At 42.1% G+C, this 21,417-nt stretch overlaps 1 protein-coding gene across 1 annotated transcript in view; it reads left to right on the forward strand.

Moving 5' to 3' along the window:
- NOD2 (nucleotide binding oligomerization domain containing 2) overlaps window positions 1–21,417 on the forward strand; it is an 83,553-nt gene that overhangs the window by 41,375 nt on the left and 20,761 nt on the right. The window contains exons 5-12 of the mRNA XM_056526359.1: window positions 9,203–11,009; window positions 11,595–11,678; window positions 13,120–13,203; window positions 13,512–13,595; window positions 13,679–13,762; window positions 14,381–14,464; window positions 15,270–15,353; window positions 18,524–18,607. Coding sequence (XP_056382334.1) covers window positions 9,203–11,009; window positions 11,595–11,678; window positions 13,120–13,203; window positions 13,512–13,595; window positions 13,679–13,762; window positions 14,381–14,464; window positions 15,270–15,353; window positions 18,524–18,607 — 2,395 coding nt within the window. The remainder of the gene's footprint in view (window positions 1–9,202; window positions 11,010–11,594; window positions 11,679–13,119; window positions 13,204–13,511; window positions 13,596–13,678; window positions 13,763–14,380; window positions 14,465–15,269; window positions 15,354–18,523; window positions 18,608–21,417) is intronic.

Below are 21,417 nucleotides of genomic sequence, written 5' to 3' on the forward strand. Positions count from 1 at the left end.
CTGGGGGCATTACCTATCTGGGAGAATTATCTACTACCTACTGGGGGCATTACCTATTAGATACCTACTGGGGGTATTAACTACAACCTATCTGGGGCATTACCTACTGCCTACCTACTAGTACATTACTTAGCTGGGAGCATTACCTACTAGGGGCATTATCAACCTACTGGGAGGTTAACTTATAAGGGGATTTCCTACCTACTGGGGCCACTACTTAATAGGGAAGGGGAAATAACCTACCCATCACCATCCTATTCCCCTACTTTTTCCAGCAACACACTTAACTACTTCCTTATACTATTCAGGGCACCAAGGGGAACATCATTTGGGGCACTTAGGGTAGGGAACATGTGAGAAATGTGCTGAAAAAGTGCTGAGTCTGGCAGATTCTGTGGAGACGAGCCATGGTTGGAAGAAGACTTCATGATGGTCAGAGCAACACAGAGATGTAAAGGAAAGAGAACGACTCCAAGAAGACGCTTCCTGTGAGTCAGCAGATGTAACAGCACTGTAATCATTTATACAGTCTGCAGAGCCTGTGTAGAGCCTGGGTCATTACTATGTGGGCTTTGTATAGGGGAATATTGGTCTATGTTCAGTAGTTTTATTTTAATCACTATGTGGTGGTAATGGTAGTCGTCATGGTGTAGTGGTATTAGTCTCACTTTTATACTGGTATTATTATTGTTAATATTGGTCTCTGTATACAGTATTTAGTCAGTAACAGTATGATGGTAATATATATGGTAATTATGAGGGATGAGCGAATCGAATCTGACGAATCCGAATTCATTGTGAATTTAGGAAAAATTAGCTTTGCAACAAATCCGAATATCGCCGCGATTCGATCACACAAATTGCTTCATTATACTCCATTTAGTGCAGTCCAGGCTCCAAATAAGCTGAATGTGCTCCTGGCCATGTTGCCGGTGCCGCAGTCCCTCCCTTTTCAAGTTGTGGACTCTGCACCTTTCAGAAAACTGATGGCTTGTGCCGAGCCAAGGTAGAGAATCCCAAGCCATGATTTCTTTGCGAAAAAGGCAGTACTGGCCCTGCATAATTTTGTGGAACAGAAGATGGACCAGTCCTTGAGCCTGTTGGTGTGTACCAAAGTGCACGGCAGTGCCGACGTCTGGAGCTATAACTACGGTAGGGGACAATACATGTCCTTTACAGCCCACTGGGTAAATCTGGTTCCTGCACAGCCACAACAGCAACTTGGACAGGTCACACCGATTTCGCCTCCACGCTCTCAGGCCATTGGTCACCGTGTCCTTAGCCTCCACTGCATGGACAAGTCTCACCGCCCCTGCAGCATACCATGTGTGCAGGGCAAGGCTTTGTCACGCTGTTCTTCACATGGTTTGCCTTGGCGAACAAAGTCACACAGGGGAGGAACTGCTAAAAGTAATTCATCAAGAAATCGAATTATGGCTTACTTCACGAAAACTGGAACTGGGAACCATGGTGACCGACAACGATGCGCTGCGACAAGGAAGCCTGATGCATGGCACACGTGTTCAATCTTGTCGTCAAGTGGTTCCTGAAGTGTTCCCCCCATCTGCAAGACATCCTAACAATGGGAAGGAAACTTTGCATGCACTTCAGCCACTCGTACACCATAAAGCACATGCTTCTAGAGCTGCAGCGTCAGAACGGTGTCCCCCAAAATAGTCTGATTTGTGACATTTCCACACTTTGGAATTCCACCCTCCATATGTTGGACCGACTGTACGAACAGAGAAATTATTCCACTGCTTCATTTACTACAACACGTGTTGGAAACAATGGCTGGTCAGTGCACTGGAGATGTGGCGCCTACATCTCACGGCCACATGAGCCCTGTGGGGGCTGAACTGGAAGAGGAGGAGGAGGGGGATAGTTGAGCACAGTTTAGGTTTCACAAAATGGGCGGTTTTTACAGTCATCTGACAGGAGAGGAGGAGCAGGAGGAGCAAGAGAAGCTCGAGGTTGATAAGGAATTAGAGACAGAGGATCCAGACCAACCATTGCAGTATGCAGTAGAGATGGAGGCAGGGAGTCCCTCCGAGTCACTTGCACAAATGGCACGATGCATGCTCATTTGCTTGCATAGTGACTGCCGAATTGTCACCATTTGGCAGCGGGATGTGTTCTGGCTCTCCACCTTATTGGACCCTCGCTAACGGCACAAAATGGGGGCCTTTTTTACACCCACTGGGAGGGAGTACAAACTGACCTACTACAGAGAGATCCTATGTAGTCAGTTGGCCAGTTCCTATCTGTGCCATCGCCCATTCTCTCACAGGTCTGACTTGGGGGGACCTCTGTGCTCACCTTCCATGGCCATGGCTGCTGGAGAGGGGTGGGCTGGCAGGACCAGTACCAGATACATCAGCAGCAGCTTGTGTCTACAGTTGCTGATGAGTAGCTTTCTTCACCAACATAGTGAAGCAAATCATCAGCAGCAGGTAGACCTGGAGCAGGACCTGAACCAGCAGGCAGCTCCATGTGTGAGGACATGGGGATAGGAATTCTGGGAAGGGGGGTAGGTGGGATCACCCTGAACCACATGCAGCATGCAGCAGTCAGTCAGCCCTGTGATGTCACAGCCCTATATAATTGGCAGCCATTGCTGCATCCAGGACTTTCAGCGTTTTATTGCAGAGAGAGAGCAGTGTTTGTGTTCCACAGAAAAACAGTTTTACAGCAGCGATTCACCACAAGCCCAAATCATTGCAGAAAAGCAGTGACAGGGGAGAGAGACAGAGAGAAAGTACACTTTACGGTGTACTACACAGCGACTCTGTACTGCTGCACTGTGGTGTACAACAACTCTAAAGCTAATAGGGGCCAGTTAGGGTGAGCACTAAAAGCCATAGTCACCTACTTTTAGTGCCTAATACAGTTTTAAACGTAGTGGAGCGTATTGTCCTCCTCTCATAAGTGTAAACTGTATGTACACCTACGTGGTGTACGATTTTTTTCCTTTTAAACTAATTTGGGCCAGTTCCAGTGAAAGGCCAGCCAAAGCTACACACTTGTTTTTGTAGCCTAATACAATTTTAAGCATAGTGGAGCGTATTGTCCTCCTCTCTTAAGTTTGAACTCTATGTACACCTACGTGGTGTACAATTTTTTCCTGTTACACTAATTTGGGCCAGTTCCAGTGAAACTTCCAGTGAGTCTACAGTCGCTGATGAGTAGCTTTTTTCACCCGCATAGTGAAGCAACTCATCAGCACCAGGTAGACCTTGAGCAGGACCTTAACCAGCAGGTGGAGGCATACCTTGACATGACTCTGCCAACACACCTTGAAGATCCACTGGACTTCTGGGCAGCCAAACTTGATTTGTGGCCGCAACTAGCAGAGTTTTCCCTGGAAATGCTGTCCTGCCCGGCCAGTAGTGTGCCATCAGAGAGGGTGTTTAGTGCGACGGGGCCATAGTTATGCCAAGGAGAACTCGTCTGTTCACGAAAAATGTGGAGAGACTGACCTTTGTGAAGATGAATCAGGCATGGATCAGCCAGTATTTCCACCCACCAATGCCTGATGCATCAGAGTAGATTGACCATGGTGCCACACCAACATTTCACAAATATGGATAGTGCAAAACATATTTAAGATACTGTTCCCCAGTTACAGAAATTCCTCCGCATCAGACCACAAGTAAATATTGAGGATATGCATTAGCTAAAACTTTACTTTTCTTAGGATAAAATATATGGACCCCAATTTTTTCATATCTAAGAAAAGGAAAGGTGTGCAAGTATTGATGTGATGCAAAGACCTCTAAAAGGTGGAAGGGAACAAAATTTGGTTCATTGTAACCGGTGGGAGTAAAAACTTCCCCTGTAAGGCCCTACTCTTGCATTATTAATTCCCTTCTTGGCAAGTGTTACTCACCCTAAAAAGGGCAGCCCCACACAGGAACCTCTCCCTATTTCCACCTACAAACACTGCTATTTCCCAGGGATTTTAGGTGGAAATAGAGAGAGTTTCCTGTGTGGGGCTGCCCTTTTTAGGGTGAGTAACACTTGCCAAGAAGGGAATTAATAGGGCGAGAGTAGGGCCTTACAGGGGAAGTTTTTACCCCCACCTGCTACAATGGACAATACGTTGTTCCCTTCCACCTTTTCATGGAAAGTGTTACTAGTCTTAAAAAGGGTGGCCCCACACATCTCTCTATTTCCACCTAAAAACCCTGGGAAATGGCAGTGTTTGTAGGTGGAAATAGGGAGAGGTTCCTGTGTGGGGCCGCCCTTTTTAGGGCGAGTAACACTTGCCAAGAAGGGAATTAATAATGTGAGAGTAGGGCCTTACATGGGAAGCTTTTACCTCCACCGGTTACAATGGACCATACGTTGTTCCCTTCCACCTTTTAGAGGTCTTTGCATCACATCAATACTTGGTGGTGTAGGTGGCGCGTGGTGTTTTTTGCACACCTTTCCTTTTTCTTGATTTCCAAATTTTTTTTTTTTATTAAAAGTTAAGTTTTATGTCATGCATATCCTCAATACTCACTTGTGCACACAAACACTTTTTGTGCACAAAACAGACCGTTTTCTACCTACCTGCCTCAGCTACTATTCTGATTCTGCCACCTGCCTGATGCCAAGTTCTCTTTTTTTCACCCACCTTCGCCATACTGGTATTGACACCCACTGCCCCACTCTGTCACCGGGTCACTTTTAGAACTCCTGATGCTGCTGATACCACCTCAAGGCTGTCTCATTCTGCCACCATATGTTCTCCTCGTGCTGATGCCTCCTCCAGGCTGTCTCACACTGCCACCATATGTTTTCCTCATGCTGATGCCAGCTCTAGGCTGCGTCATTCTGCCACCATATGTTCTCCTCATGCTGATGCCAGCTCAAGGCTGTCTCATACTGCCACCATATGTTCTCCTCTTGCAGATGCCACCTCCAGGTTGTCTCATTCTGCCACCATATGTTTTCCTCATGCTGATGCCAGCTCCAGGCTGTCTCATTCTGCCACCATATGTTCTCATACTGATGCCAACTACAGGCTGTCTCTTACTGCCACCATATGTTCTTCTCATGCTGATGCCAGCTCCAGGCTGTCTCTTACTGCCACCATATGTTCTCCTCATGCTGATGCCAGCTCAAGGCTGTCTCATACTGCCACCATATGTTCTCCTCTTGCGGATGCCACCTCCAGGTTGTCTCATTCTGCCACCATATGTATTCCTCATGCTGATGCTAGCTCCAGGCTGTCTCATACTGCCACCATATGTTCTCCTCATGCTGATGCCAGCTCCAGGCTGTGGCATTTTGCCACTATATGGTCTCCTCTTGCTGCCACCAACTCCAGGCTGTGCCATTAAGCCACTATAGGGTCTACTCATGCTTCCGCCACCTCCAGGCTGTGTTATTCAGCCACTATATGGTCTCCTCTTGCTGCCGCCAACTCCAGGTTGTGTCATTCAGCCACTATATGGTCACGTCTTGCTGCTGCCACCTCCAGGCTGTGTCACTGTACCGCCACGTAGTCTCCACATGCTGCTGGCACATTAAATAAAACTTTTTAGGTTGATCTATTTGAAATCTTCAATTTAAAAGTTAAAAAATATCTTAAATCTTTTCAATTGGGAGGCCCTATGGTCTCGTCAGGCTGTTGCCACCTCCACGCGTGGCCATTCAGCCACTATATGGTCTCCTCATGTTCCCGCCACCTCCACACTGTGTCATTCAGCGACTATGTGGTCTCCTCATAATGATGCCACCTCCAGGCTGTCATTGTGCCGCTTTGGGACAGTGATTCTAATAGTAACCCCTCTAATCTGCATGTCATACTGAAAAACAGTATTATTTCACTAACCCAGCACACTCCTGCTCTCTGTAGGCCAGAAATAGCCGTTTTTAATAGTGATTCACTGCTGTCAGGGACCGACCAGGGGGACAGGGAAAGTGAGCCCTAAACAGACCCTAAAACAGCTCTCCCTGCCTACTTGCCCATCCACCCAAAATGGTAGATTGACAACTGGGTGCCGGTCCCTCCCTAAAGTGCAGTGGGCTAAATAACACATACTAATAAATAGTCGGTCACAATCCAGAAACATAACAGGAACATAGAACTCTATAGCATAAAGTTAAGAGGACACAGATCAGTGAGCAGCACAGGGGATACTATAGACCAATGGTAAAGCACAGAGGAAAACACTAGATCCTAAGTGATCATGTTCTCTATGATCAGTGAATGTACAAAAACTCCAAAGATCGGAATGATGAACTAATAAACAAATAGAGTTCAAAACACCAAACAAGGAAACGGATGAGTCTAAATAGACTCCAGAAACAGACAGGAATATAGCATAATCCCCCAGAACCTCCAATAAAAGACAGGAAAACGGATGAGTCTAAACAGACTCCAGGAACAAACAGGAATATAGCATAATCCCCCAGAACCTCCAGTAGACACAAAGCCCCCATGGACCGGTAACAGGGATCTATCGCTATACAGGAATAATCGCAATCCCTCAGAACACCTCCAGTAGACAAAGAGTCCCTATGGAACGGTAACAAGGATGCCTAGTTACAACTCAAAAAAACAGATACAACAGGATATAATTATAGAACACTGTTCACACTGAACACAAGACAGGAATCACAATCCCTCAGAAAACCTCCAGTAGACACGGAGTCCCCATGGACATGTAACAGAGATGCCTAGTTACAACTCAAAAAAACAGATACAACAAGATATAATAATAGAACACTGTTCACACTGAACACAAGACAGGAAAAATTGCAATCCCTCAGAAAACCTCCAGTAGACACAGGATCAATCTCCCAGAGTCCCCAATGGAGCGGGAACAGGAATATCTAGATACAGAAACACAGAAAATGGATACAAGAGAAAACACAGCGTCAACAGATAAATAGCAGAAAGGATATACAAATCCTAAAACCGACTATTAAAAAACACAGCTTAAAATCTATTTAGAGCATGCCACATAACCATGGCTAAAACCAGAACATACAAGGTGCATGCTAAAGCAAAAAATATTAGATAAAAACTCAAATAAAGAGTGTTTCACCAAGAGCTCCATAGCATCATGTCAGGATCTCGGGAAGTCAAAATGTCAAATGTATCACCAGCCCAGAGGCTAGACTGGGCTGACATAAATAGACACACCCTAGAAGCTATTGGCTAGAAAACCAAAGGCTTTAACTATTCCCTGACCGGGGAACATAAAACTGTTCACACACAACCAAATACAATAGCTGTGTGTGAACACAGAATAAGACAGACATGACAGCCGCGAATCAATTCGGACCAAAAATATTTTTGGGGAAAATTCGGCAAATCGGTTGAATAGAATTTTTCAAAAATTCGCTCATCTCTAGTTTTTATATTCCTCCTTGTATACTGGTAATATTCCTCTCAATATACTGGATTTAGTCATAACAGTATGGTGGTTATATGTATGTTAATATTTCCTTCTTCCTTCCCCTGTGAACTAAAGGGCTCTTGTTTTTCTTGTCCTCTGTTTTCAAATATTTTTTTCATAGACGATGGGTAAAATAGTGGCAGGGCACTGAGGGCAGATTTGTTGGTGGGCCACGGGAGGGGGGGGGAGCCATGCCTTGAGCCGTGTAAGGGGCCCCCAAATTTTTGTTGACAGCCAGGACTACAGCTGCCATGCCCCCTCCATTCATATCTATGGGAGGAGGCGTGACGTGTTCCAGACCCCGCTGCTGCTAACCTGGATTTCACGGGGGTCCTCAGCGATCAGACATCTTATCTCCTATCCTTTGGATAGAGGATAAGATGTTTTTCGGCGGAGTACCCCTTTAAACTTCTTACAGAAATGCCTGGGTGTTCTGATTCTCCCTGCCCACACACTGATTGACAGCTCTATGTGCATATAACCTCACCCTGGACAAATATGTCAGTCATCTTCTATCCTGACTGCGTATTAGCAGCTTGTTACATAATCAAAACCTAGCACACTATATAGCTCCCAGCTCAGCATCACCTTTGTGTTAGCTATCCTCACATAGATTAACATAGGAGATCTGACAGACTCATTTTTATGAACAGAAAATATATTTTCTCTAACTATTCTACATTAAAGCCTTTTTTCTAGAAAATATATCCTCACAGAGATATGTAAATCACCTACATTTTTCATGGTATGATTCACTGCAAATCAGCCATTAATCCAATTCTGAATCGACTACCAGTTTGGATTTGGCTCTACACTTGCTTGGCTGGGTGCAGAACGCCTAGACTAGGAAATGTACTTGTGAGTACTAGTTAACTCCGGACCAGTGCACAGGAGCAGGGACTCCTGTCAAAGAGATACATTTCTGCTCCTGTGCATACTGAAAGGTAAAGCATAAACTGTGACTTTGATAGGAATCCCTTCTCCTGTACTGAATAGAGAAGTCTGATTTTTTTTTTTTGTAAAGTTCGGAATAAGTCATCTCTCATTTTTAATCTCAATATAATACTAGAAAAACCCAATACAGTTAAATTACTTTAATCTGCTATGAATAGCTACTGATAGAAAAATCACTAGTTAAAACAGAACACAGTACCTTCAGGAAGAATATCTGAAAAAAAATATGTCACAACAACCAGACCTGGATACCAGATATGTTTTAATGCAATGAAATTACTTATTTGTCCCCTTCCATGGCACCCCAAACAGTAACAAAGCTCCCTTGATAATAACCCACCTCTCCTCATTTGCATGCCGAGCAGATGTGTTCTCTGCATGTGGTCTGCGCAGGTAGAGAGACACTTCTGACCAATGGCATTCTGATTTATCACAGTTTTCAACTGCATGCAGGTGCAAAAGATGCACATACAGTTGAAAGTGAAAAGCCCCTCTGAATCTGGGGCATGGACATGGATTTCCAGTGTTATCGATATATATCAGGCAATTGCTCACTCCTTGCCTGATATATATAGTAGAGCACTAACCTTCCCCTCATCCCAGCCATGGGTACAGTAGATTCTATAGACATGCAAGGGTACTGTGTTAAAAGACCATACAAACAGAAAGCACAAGGAGTGCTGTCATATGTAAAATCCCAAAGAGCCATTTATTTATCTAGAATAAGACTCTTAAAGTTATCCACTGAAATAGAAGATAAATGGAAAATTTTCAAAACACAAGAATATGTAATATATAATACATTAGTAAGTGAAGATAACAGTTAATTTGTCTGTTTTATCTTATTTTAGTTTGTTTAGCATATCAGAATAAATTGAAGACCACAATATCTGCCCAGTCAAAATTCCTTAGCACTTACGATGGATCGGAGAACATGCAATTGGAAGACATTTATACAGAGAGTATCCTGGAGATACCAAAAAACTCAAACAACTCTGAACATATGCATGGTTCTCAAAACCAGGATCTCCTGAGTATATTTAATGCCCAAGGAGTACTCAATGACAATGCAGATACCATTCTTATTCTTGGAGATGCTGGGAGCGGAAAAAGTACATTGCTTCAACAAATCCAACATCTCTGGGCCGATGGACTAGCATTTCAAAATTTCTGCTTCATTTTCCCATTTAGTTGTAGAAGGTTGCGTTGTATTACCAAGCCAATATCTTTAAAAACACTTCTGTATGAGCAATGCTGCTGGCCATCAGATCAACTTCAGGATGAAATATTCCAGTTCATTCTTGATAATCCAAGGCAGGTCCTTATCACTTTTGATGGATTCGATGAGTTGAGGTTTGCTTTCACAGATGACTCTAAACATTGCTCTCCTACTGAAACAACGAACATAGCAAGCCTTGTTTTCAACCTCCTTCAAGGAAACCTGATAAAAGATTGTATAAAAGTGGTAACCAGCAGACCGGATGTTGTGACTGTTAACCTAAGGAAATATGTAAGAAAAGAACTGCATTTAAAAGGTTTTTCCGAAGAAGGGATTGAGTTTTTTATGTCAAAGCACCACAGCACCCCAGACACGGCAAGAGACATCATCAATGTGGTGAAAGCCAATTCTTCTCTCCATGGACTTTGTAATATTCCTGTGCTCTGTTGGATTGTATCAAAGTGTCATGAGCAACTGGTTGGTTGTGGTAGCAACACTCCACAGACCATGACTGATATGTATTTTCTAACTCTCAAACATTTCTTCCTTCATTCCTCAACAAAGTTAAAGGTAAGAGAGACAATTCTCATAGAAAAAGTCAACTCAATCAGACACCTTGGGAAATTGGCACTTAATGGACTCTGTCAAGGATTATATGTATTTTCTTACCTTGATGTTGCTAAGGAAGGGGTTACTGAAGAGGACTTATCCTTAGGGTTTCTTGTCCTTTCAAGAAACTTTTCAGATGTAGAGAAAGTTTCATCGCAATATTATGAGTTTCTTCATATTACACTTCAGTGCTTTTTTGCAGCACTGTATATCATAATGAATGATGATATTGGCTCATCCTCGATCCGTCACCTCTTTAAATGGAACAAAAAAACTGCAGACAATTCTAGTGGAAGACTACATAGAATGTCTCGGTTTTGTTTAAAGCCATTCCTACATAGCCAAGGCAAACCGTTGTTATGCAACATGGAGATTAGAAACCTCCAGCTCACTGCAACATTTGTAGCGGGTCTGTTCTCGAAGGCATTTTACAACAATCTGCTTGATTCATGGCATCTGATAAAACTTCCTAGGAAATGTAAAATCGTTAAAAAATGTCTGGCCAAAGGTATCCAGAAGCACTTTAATTCCATACCGTCTGTTCTGAAAGATGAGAAGAAAAGCATGCATGCTATGCCAGAATTTGTCTGGCTCATAAGGTGTATTTATGAATTGCAAGACATGACTTTGTCTGAGAAGGCCGTGCAAGGTCTAGACATTGATCACTTGAAGATGACCTACTGTCGGATTAGTCCAGCTGAATGTACAGCACTGGCATATGTACTGAAGCATTTAAAGAAACCAGTTGGCATACAGTTGGATCACAATTATGTTGGTGACATTGGAATTGGGCAGTTGATTCCCTGTCTTAACAAGTGCCATTCTCTATAGTAAGTGGCTACTGTATTCCTTATTTGAATGGAATCACTGTACCAACTGTTAGTATAATAGTATAATATAAAAAAAAAACTGCATTTGAAAATGTTAAGGTGAAAAAATCTCTAATCTAGTTCACTTAAACATTCCCTATCCTTGTAATATAATGTGTGTAAAAATAAACCTCACCACCATTATTGTCCCCTATAGTCTCGTGACCTAAAATATTTGGGGGTGGGGGGTGAAAAATTGCCCCAAATTGTTGAGTAGTCTCTTATTGAATGTGTGACTTTTTCAGCATTGTTTCTTACAAAAACTAAGGGGTATTGATAAATTCCACCCTCCACGCTTATCCCTAAATATATATAACCAAGCAATGAATTTAAAGAGATCATGCCGACTGGGCACAATGGCATTGTGAAAGGGCCTTAGAGGTCCATAAATGTTTAGACAAGGTGCTGTGGAGAGCCTATAGAGACCTTGGAAGATAAAAGTATTTTTTTTTTTATAACCATTGTTTTTTTTTTATATAACCAATGGGTTGCTTTAAACATAAAGTAAATGCCATTTTGTTAACAAACAGGACTCTCTTTTTGTAGTTTAAGAGACAACAACATTAGTGACAAAGGGCTCTGCAGACTCATGGAGCAGATTCTTCACTGGCCAAGCTTCCAGAAGATTGCGTAAGTATTCATGATGTGACTACCATTATGAATCATTTGCTAACAACTACCACTACAGTGAATGAGAGTTGAGCTGCACTAGCCCAGCTTGGTCTCTATACAACATACAAAAACTATTTAAGTGTATCTCTTGGTTGTGAGGAGTTCCCCCTAGCAGAGACTTTGTCCCATATCCCATATTCTCTGAAAAACCACAAAGTTTTAACCTGTTTCATGCCACTTGTAGTTAGGGCAGCACTAATCCTCTGACAAGTTTCTTTTAAAGTGTGAGATATATAGAAAAAAGGTTCAGCTCATCAGAGAATATTATCACAACACTGCATGTTGTCATCTAGAAGAAGATGTATTGGGCAACCTTCTTACATTCGGGTGCTCATGTTACACTGTTCAAAATGAGAAAACAAGGTTAAGCTAGGGAAGATTAAAACTTTGTTCATTTAAGTATTGTTAAAATCACTTAAATCATAATTAAGTCTTAGCAAGAGTTGAATGGTTCCTGAAGCTCAACTTGATTGACACTATAGCTTTGTCAATATGTTACTGAGTACAAATTATCCACATTCCGTTCCCACAGTACTTTAAAGGAGTACTCCACTGGCCAGCGTGGAACTAAATGTCCGGAACGCTGTTTTTGCACTGCGGGGCTGTCACGCCCCCCCCCCCCTCCCATCGACTTGCCTCATGGGGCGTGCCCGTGACATCACAAGGGGTGTGGCCGACCCCCGCAGTGCGAAAACAGCTTTCGGAACATTTAGTTTCACGCTGGCCAGTGGAGTACCCCTTTAACAAAATTACAAGTTATCCTATTCACAGGATAGAGCATAGCTATCTTATTGTGGGGGGGTCGCTCAGTAGTTGGATCTCAAGAACAGGGACCCAAATATCCTGTCAGAATGGAGTGCATTGCTGCTCTATTGATTCTCTATGGGAACTGCTAGAAATAACCAAGTACAGCGATCATCTATCTATATGGCTACCACAGAAAATATCAGGAGTTGCAAACGCACGTTTCCATTCTGACAGGAGATTCGGATCCTAATTCTTAAGATCAAGGTGGGGGGTGTCCCAACGGGTCAGCCTTCTATGATCAGAAAGATAGGGGACAACTTGTAATCAGGGGACAACTCCTTTTTTATCAATGGTGTATTACATATTGCAATTAAAGCTCGGTCAACACTATGCATGGTCACTGTTAAAGAGAGAACATTCACTATATATATATATATATATATATATATATATATATATATATATATATACATATATTAATTTAGGTGTAATTTTCTCCTCTAAGTTTCCACAGTATGGAACTTTACTATATGTCCTACATTGCCACCATATATACTAATGAGAACATTACAGCAAACAATTACATCATTACATCAAACATGGTGTGAAGATACCAAATAGGCCTTTTAACTGATTTTCTTAAATGTTTTAGGTTATTCAACAACAAACTGACTGATGAATGCATGAGTTCCATAGCTTGTGTGCTGAAACACAAGCAGAACTTTTTATCTCTAAGGTAAAGAAAAATCTAAATACTGCAATACTGGATAACATTATGAAAAATAGCTCTGCAATGATGACATACCCAGTGTAGCTATCACTTGTATGGTATAGTTTAAGGGGTTATCCTAAGATTTTAACGTATTATCTATCCACAATATAGGTGCTAAGTATTTGATTGGCAGGAGTCTGATTGCTAGGATCCCTATAAAACATGAGAATGGAGGTCCTTGTTCCTGATAGAGTTTTTGCACTGGGGTCTCTGCTACTACTATATAATGCATTGGAAGTAAAACCATTAAAACCAATTACATTCTTTCTCAGGCTAGGGAATAACTTTATAACCAGTATTGGAGGACAGATACTAGCAGAAGGCCTAAGAGAAAACAACTCAATTAAATATCTAGGGTAAGTACACATTACATTATCAATAGGATAGGCGTTTTTTCTGGCAATATAACTTACAAGTTATTCAATTGTTTCACTTTCAGACTCTGGGGGAACCAGGTGGGTGATACTGGGGCTAAAGCTATTGCAGATGTCTTAAAGGTTAACCGAACATTGATATGGCTCAGGTAATTATTATGTATTACTATGTGTAATGCAGAATTGTTTCAGAAAATAGTTTTCTTATTATGAGTAGTAGGACATGTATAAAACCTTCAACCTGCCTCTCTCAGTATTCCCATAAGTTCTAGCTGTTAAAGGGGTATGTCAGAAGTTTAATCTTTTTGGCCTTTTGGTAGGCATCTGGTTCATTGGGCTGAGATAGAACTCTAGAAAGCGCTGGGAATAATATATGTTCTTGCATAACCACCTGTCTTTATCTACTGCACTTCACAATCTAACAGCGGCTGGTCTTTATGTGATATTGTATATCATATAATAACTGAGGGCAAGCAGGGCACTGTACACTGAGGACAAGCAGGGCTCTGTACACTGAGGACAAGCAGGGCTCTGTACACTGAGGACAAGCAGGGCTCTGTACACTGAGGACAAGCAGGGCTCTGTACACTGAGGACAAGCAGGGCTCTGTACACTGAGGACAAGCAGGGCTCTGTAAACTGAGGACAAGCGGGGCTCTGTACACTGAGGACAAGCAGGGCTCTGCATATATCTATCTATATCAATATCACAAAGAAATTCTGTTTCATTCTCTGTATTTCTAACTCAATGACACTTTTGTTTTTCAGCTTGGTAGGCAACAATATAGGAAGTGTGGGAGGAGAGGCCCTGGCTGGCATGTTGGAGAGAAACACTGTACTGGAGGAACTCTGGTAGGCACTTTTATACAATCCTAGTAAAGCAGCATGTTATATCTCATAACATGCTGTATTATGTTCGAGTTGTCCCCTAGAAATACAATTTTAAGGCTATATTTCTACTTGGCAATTTTTGGGGAAAACTGGCACTTCGGTTTCTATATAGGCACTGTCATATGAACAATAGTACAAGCAAATATAAGAAGCATTGTAATATATATTATTATACAAAAATGCTTCTTTCCCATGTTATCAAACTTTTTCCTTTTCCCCCTGCTAATGCTCAACTATTCTTCACTGAAAATCAGCTGAGCTTTGTCTTGGGTCTGCAAGACAAGCAATACAAGTCTATGGAGTGGGAAGCTAAAAATACCATGTGCAAGTTACATAGAAATAGTGCTGTTTTTCATGAACACGCAAAGTGAAAAGTCACCTGAAATGACAGGTACGCTTTAAGCCAAAACTGAGATTGGATGTCAGGAACTGCCTGGAACAGGTGAGGTTTGATATGGGGATTGCTCATGAATTGGACAGATCCTGACATGAACAGAGGTGCCAGCAGACAGCACTGTGATTAGACTGGAAAGAACTACCCAACTTCCTCTGGGAAACAGAGCAGCTGATAAGTACTGGAAGGCTTAAGATTTTTTTAATTGAAGTAAATCACAAATCTGTAACTTTCCAGAGTATACCTTTAAGAAGAGTACAAGCTAATCTAAACTAGCTGCTGACATAAAACTACCAGGGCTGCTATTATACCGTTACCAATGTTAGTTAAATACAACTTAAATAAAGACATTTTCATTCCTGTTTTTCGTAGGCTTGATGAAAACAGACTTCAGGATATCGATGCTATTTTGATTGCAGAGAGTCTTAAGAAAAACCGTGCCTTGAAGGTTTTGAAGTAAGAATACACTCAGTATACTCTTCAGTGACATCATATTCACTGATTTATCTGATTGAATAAAGCCTCTGTCTCTTGATATTTGTCATGTGTACTGTAAAATAGGTATAGCTCAGTAAAGTTGACATATACATTAGAGCCATTTCAGCCAACGATTGCATGACAATATTACACTCTATCATTTATGATTGCCTACACTAAACAGATGTCTACTTAAAGAGTACCTGTCATCAAACCATATTTTCTGAACTAACTCAGATTATATTCCCTAACGACGGTACTCCAAACACTCCTCGTGACCTTAAAAAAATTCCGAGTTTTAAAAGCTCTGTATCATACCTTCCTTACATTGTGTGAGCTCCCGGCAGGAGAAAGTGGGCGTTCCCCAGCAGGCGCAACGTCACTAAAGCCTGGGAGCCTTGCCTCGCCATGCCCTGCACACACTTCCTGAGTTTGGTCTCCTGCCAGGCCGGGAGGAGAGCAAACTAACTGTTTCACTTGCGCAGGGAACAGAACAGAGCCACCTAGTAGCCATTTTTTTAATCACATTAAAAACATATAAAGGTTGAGAATTTTAACAGCAAATAAATATCAAAGTGTCTTATAATTACATAAGGAACAATATATTAAAAGTTTAGTTTGGTGACAGGTACTCTTTAAAGGGGTACTCTGCTGCTCAGCATTTGGAACAAACTGTTCCTAAGGCTGTAGCCGGGAGCTCGTGATGTCATAGCCCCGCCCCCTCATGGTGTCATGCCCCGCCCCCTCATGATGTCATGCCCCACCCCCTCAATGCAAGTCTATGGGAGGGGGCGTGATGGCAGTCACACTCCCTCCCATAGACTTGCATTGAGGGGGCGGGGTGTGATGCCATGAAGGGGTGGGGCTATGACGTTACGAGCTCCCAGCGCCAGATCCAGCATTCAGAACAGTTTGTTCCAAACGCTAAGCAGCGGAGAACCCCTTTAAAGTGTATCTGTAACATCATATGTGGTGACACACAGTGTAAAAGGGGTTAACACATATATGCCAGACATACCTTTCTTCGTACAATTGCATGCTATATTTCCAAAGAATTTTTTTTTTTAATCATCCAGAAGTGTCAGAGAGTGGTGGACTGGGGTCAGCTATGCTCCTGTGTGTGATTGACATACACGTTTTGTCTGTCCGCAGAGGTCCCGTGTACTTTTCCTGCGCATGCGCCGCCAATGTGTATATGTGTATGACTGTGTCAAGGTGTATTACAGGGCTACTGTGTTACTGTGACTACAAGGCTACAGCACTGCTCCTGTAACAAGTGATGCCCCTTTTATGCTTTTCTAATGCCTGTGATCTCCTCTGGACCAGCAGTACGTGCAGGGAAGATGGAGGTGTCACTCGAGAAATGGAGGAAGTGAGCTCTCTGCCACTAGCTATTACGACACACGTGCAGTGAATCAGGGATGCTCTGAATCCCTCGCAGACTCACAGTGCGTGCGCTGTAATACACATTGACAGCGATGCGTGGGAAAAGAACACATGTTTGCCATGGGCTGGCGAGCACTGCGTATAAATAACATGCAGGAGACGGTGTGGCGTCAGCAGAAAGAGGCATTGCGACCCTAGGCCATAGCAGACTCCAGGCCATGCTAGATGATATAAAAACCTGTTTTCAAGTAAATAAAGCAACAAATTCAACTAAGAAAGGCATGCCTGGCTTATACATGTCAATACACTGTGTAGCCCATGTAACAACTATGCAAGATGTGACAGATGCATTTAAAAAAAAAGTGATCTGTCAAGTCATTTGTGTATTTTTCAGGCTAAATTCCTTATGAAGGCCAGTTTGTGGATATAACTTTAAGGAAACACAGATTTGAACTCAGTTGTAAGCATTTTTTGACATTACATTCGAAGAAAACAATGCCAGGTCTGAAATGACCTGCACTTTTTTATTACTCTTAGCTCCTCCTATGGAACGCAATACCTACTTATGCATAGTCGAACATATGGCTAACAGACAGCTTAAAAAAAAAATATGCAAGACACCTTTGCATGCTGCACCCCTGGACTAGTGATGAGCGGCATTGCCCATATTCGAATTTGCGATATTTCGCGAATATATAGACGAATATTCGTCCTATATTCCCGAATTTCGCATATTCGTTATATTCGCATATGCGAATATTCGCATAATCTCGTATTTGAGGAAGACACCAGTGAGGGGGTCGGCAACTTTACTATTGGTTGCTAGGGATGTTGTTGATAACCTCTGACAAGTGTTTTTGCATCATTCTAAATGGCCCACAAGTGAAAAGAAGGAATATGCGAATATTCACATATGCGAATATGCTCATATGCGAATATTTGCATATGCGCAAATGTGGGAAAAGAGCGAATATTCGCAACTTCGAATATATAGCGAATATATTCGCAATATTCGTGAATTTGCAATATTCATGATAAAAATTTGAAATGCGAATATTTGCGCTCAACACTACCCTGGACACCTATGCCTATACCATCACCCAGGTGTGGTTGTGATGTGCACTAGGGATGATGTTGTGGTTTTTGAGGGTAGTAGTCCCTGACGTTTGTTTCACATAGCTTAGCGGTGTTAGCCCAATATTCTTTGAAACACAACCTTTTTTCTAAATAATGCAGTTCACACATGCAAAGCACAGGATTGGGACTTCTGATGCCAGGATTCCAGGCAAATCCAGGGAAGTCCTTCCTGATTTGGAAGACAGGCTAGCTTTGATCCAACCATAGGCCTATAATAGATCAGCAAAATACAGAAGGGTCCTTGTTCAGCTCTATCCTTTCTTGAAAATTCTCTTCTTCTTGAAGGTTAAGACAATGTAGAAAAATGTAAATACAATTCTTTGTTTAATAAACATTTATAAGCAAAGATATGATCTGCATATAAAGTTCACATAAAATGCATAAAAAAGCAAACTTTAAAGCCTAAATGCATAAAAAGAAAGCTTATCTTGAAGCATATTTTTCGGCCTCAAAATACGCTTTCTGAAGACAGCCTTAGATGCTTATGTACACATGCACTCTGTTAAAAAATGTGGTGTGCATTGCACAAGAGTACACTACTTCTCCCAATGTCATCACAATGTCATAGTATAGGAGCTTACTGACACAACCTTTTCCCCTAAGGTCATTTTTCTGTATTTTAATAGGCTTTCTAACAATGGTTTTAGTAAAACTGGTGTCTCTGCCCTAGCTGAAGCTCTAAAGTTCAACAATGTTATCACTGCCATCTGGTAAGTACCTATGCCACATAGCAGAGAAATAAAACGGGTTCCTGTTCTTTTTGGGACAATTGTGCCCATTGTTTCCAGAGCTGTTGTCTCTATGTAACCTAATTCAATGTCACACTGTATTGCAATGCATCTTGTAAATCTGTAAAATGCATGGATGAGCAGGGTCCTCTGCTGGAGTTCCATGTTGTATTCACAGTGAAATACGGTGAAAGATGTCTGGATTTTTTCTTATCCCAAGCAACACTAAATAAATTCCCTATCTCATACACATACTAAGGTCAATTTTGAAGTATGAGCACCACTGGTACTGAGACAGGGACAGATATAAGTGACAACAATCTGCGGAATATGTAGGTGTCATTTAAGCTAAAAAATAAAAATATCATTTTTTTTCCTACAAATAAGATTTTCTAAGTTCTAGTTCCTAGGTTGACAATGTGCTGGGGAAGTGTTATAGGACAGCAATGGAGGTGGAGCAGCAGTCATTATGGGTTTCTGATTGTTGTTCCACTTATCAGCACAAATGCTGGTGTTGGGAAATTTTAATGGAAATGTTAACTATGTGATGTCCTTCACTTCCCTTTATGCCTGCAATGTTCTGATTTGCTACTCTATCAGCACACTTCCACCCTGCCTCTCTCTTACAGCAGAGAAACAATGTGGGGAGGGTTGAGCAGGTGGTGGAGCCTTGAACCAATACATTTCTGATTCTAACATATATCATTGTGTAGGGGGGAGCCTGGGGCGGGCGGAGAAGCAATGCAGGGAGGTGGGGAGCTATTACTATTATAAGAAATCCTTAGTTATGCACTTGACAGTGTAGGCCTCTGGAGGAGAGATAGTATGGAACCACCTGAATACCTACTGTGTAATGAATAAGGGTGCGTTCACACGGCCGTCTGTCCCCGTTTTTTTTTTTTATCCCCGTTTCAGTTCTGTTCTTGCAGGCTGTAAACGGATTAAAAACGGTTTAAAAAAAATTCCATTCATGTCAATGGGATTTTTTTTGCAATCCGTTTACATCCGTTTGTACCCGTCTGCAATCATTTCCGTTTTTTTGATGGCTGAAAAAACGGCACATTCAGTACTTTTTCTTCCATCAAAAAAACAAATACACTAAATTTTACTTTGAAGTCTAAGGAAAACGGATGAGCCTTTAATGTCATCCGTTTGCATCCGTTTTTTTTCCAAACGGGTCGAGTCTAGATGGCTGTGTGAACGCAGCCTAAGAGAGAACAAGGCCTCCACATTTATACTGACCAGAAATGTATCCTGTTCTACGTTCAGCCCCTCCAGCTTACTGAGTAAATCCATGGTGTCACGTGTATTGGAAGGTAATGAAAAAAACAAATCCTGCCAAATTTTATTAACATAAATACTGACATTTTGCCCCAAACTTCCAACACCAGCAACTATGGGAAGTCCCTTAAGGGATGTCAGGACCTTATGGATCTTAGGTAGGGCATAGAAAGTTGTGTGTGTGTGTGGGGGGGGGGGGGGGGGGGCTCTAATAGATTGTCTGTCCTCCATCTTGTGCATGAGCTTTTTTGTTCAACCATAAATATTATACTTTTTTTGCAGGTTTTTTTGCCTTCACCTTTGTATTGCCTGTAATTCAGGCAGAAATCTGTAAAATAGTTACATGACTCACTGACATGTCCCCCAAATTAATCACTCCCAGTGAACGACCACACTATTTACTTTGTGGAGCTGCTGTCATCTAGCTCCATCTCTTTGTCCCGTCACTCTCGCAGCGTCAGGGTTGGGGGCATGACAGGTCATCCCGGAAGTGCACGCGGCATGATGTAAGATGCCAGTGCTGCACACACAGCAGTGGCAGATCCACGGATCCCCCACTTGGAACTCTAGCATGGTGGAGCGGGAGCTGTCGGCTCAGCTGCTTCATCATTCACACACCTTTCTCACACGCTGCTCCCTGCTTGCAGTGTGTGAGCCGCGGGGATGCGATCCATGGCTGGCAGGCGTGATGAGGTTACATCACGTTTCAGAGTAAACCTCTTTAGTCATGTGCATGACTGCTGCAGAGATTGTAAGGGCCCCCAGCAGTGGGATAGGGGATAAGATGTCTGGGGCGGAGTACCCCTTAAAGGTGTTTTTCTTTAGACACATAGGTATATTATATAAAGTACATTACAGACAGATATGCATATTACATACATTACATATACATACTTTACAGTAGGGATCGACCGATTATCGGTATGGCCGATAATCACGATTTTGGGCATTATCGGTATCGGCAATTACCTTGCCGATAAGCCGATAATGCCCCGCCCCCTGCACTGCCCGCACCGCGACTGCCCCGACCCGCCGCACCGCGACCGCCCCCCCCGACCCACCGCACCGCGTCGCACCCCCTAACCTCCACCGATTATTGGTATCGGCCCTAAAAAAACGATATCGGTCGATCCCTACTTTACAGACACATAGGGATATTACATACACTACATTACATATACATACATTACAGACATAAAGGTATATTACATACAGTACCTTATATATACATACATTACAGACATATTACATACAGTACATTACATATACATACATTACAGACTTATTACATACAGTACATTACATATACATACATTACAGACTTATTACATACAGTACATTACATATACATACATTACAGACATAAAGGTATATTACATACAGTACCTTATATATACATACATTACAGACATATTACATACAGTACATTACATATACATACATTACAGACTTATTACATACAGTACATTACATATACATACATTACAGACATAAAGGTATATTACATAAAG

The sequence above is a fragment of the Hyla sarda genome, chromosome 6 (genome assembly GCF_029499605.1).
Source record: "Hyla sarda isolate aHylSar1 chromosome 6, aHylSar1.hap1, whole genome shotgun sequence".
NCBI classification, from domain to species: domain Eukaryota; kingdom Metazoa; phylum Chordata; class Amphibia; order Anura; family Hylidae; genus Hyla; species Hyla sarda.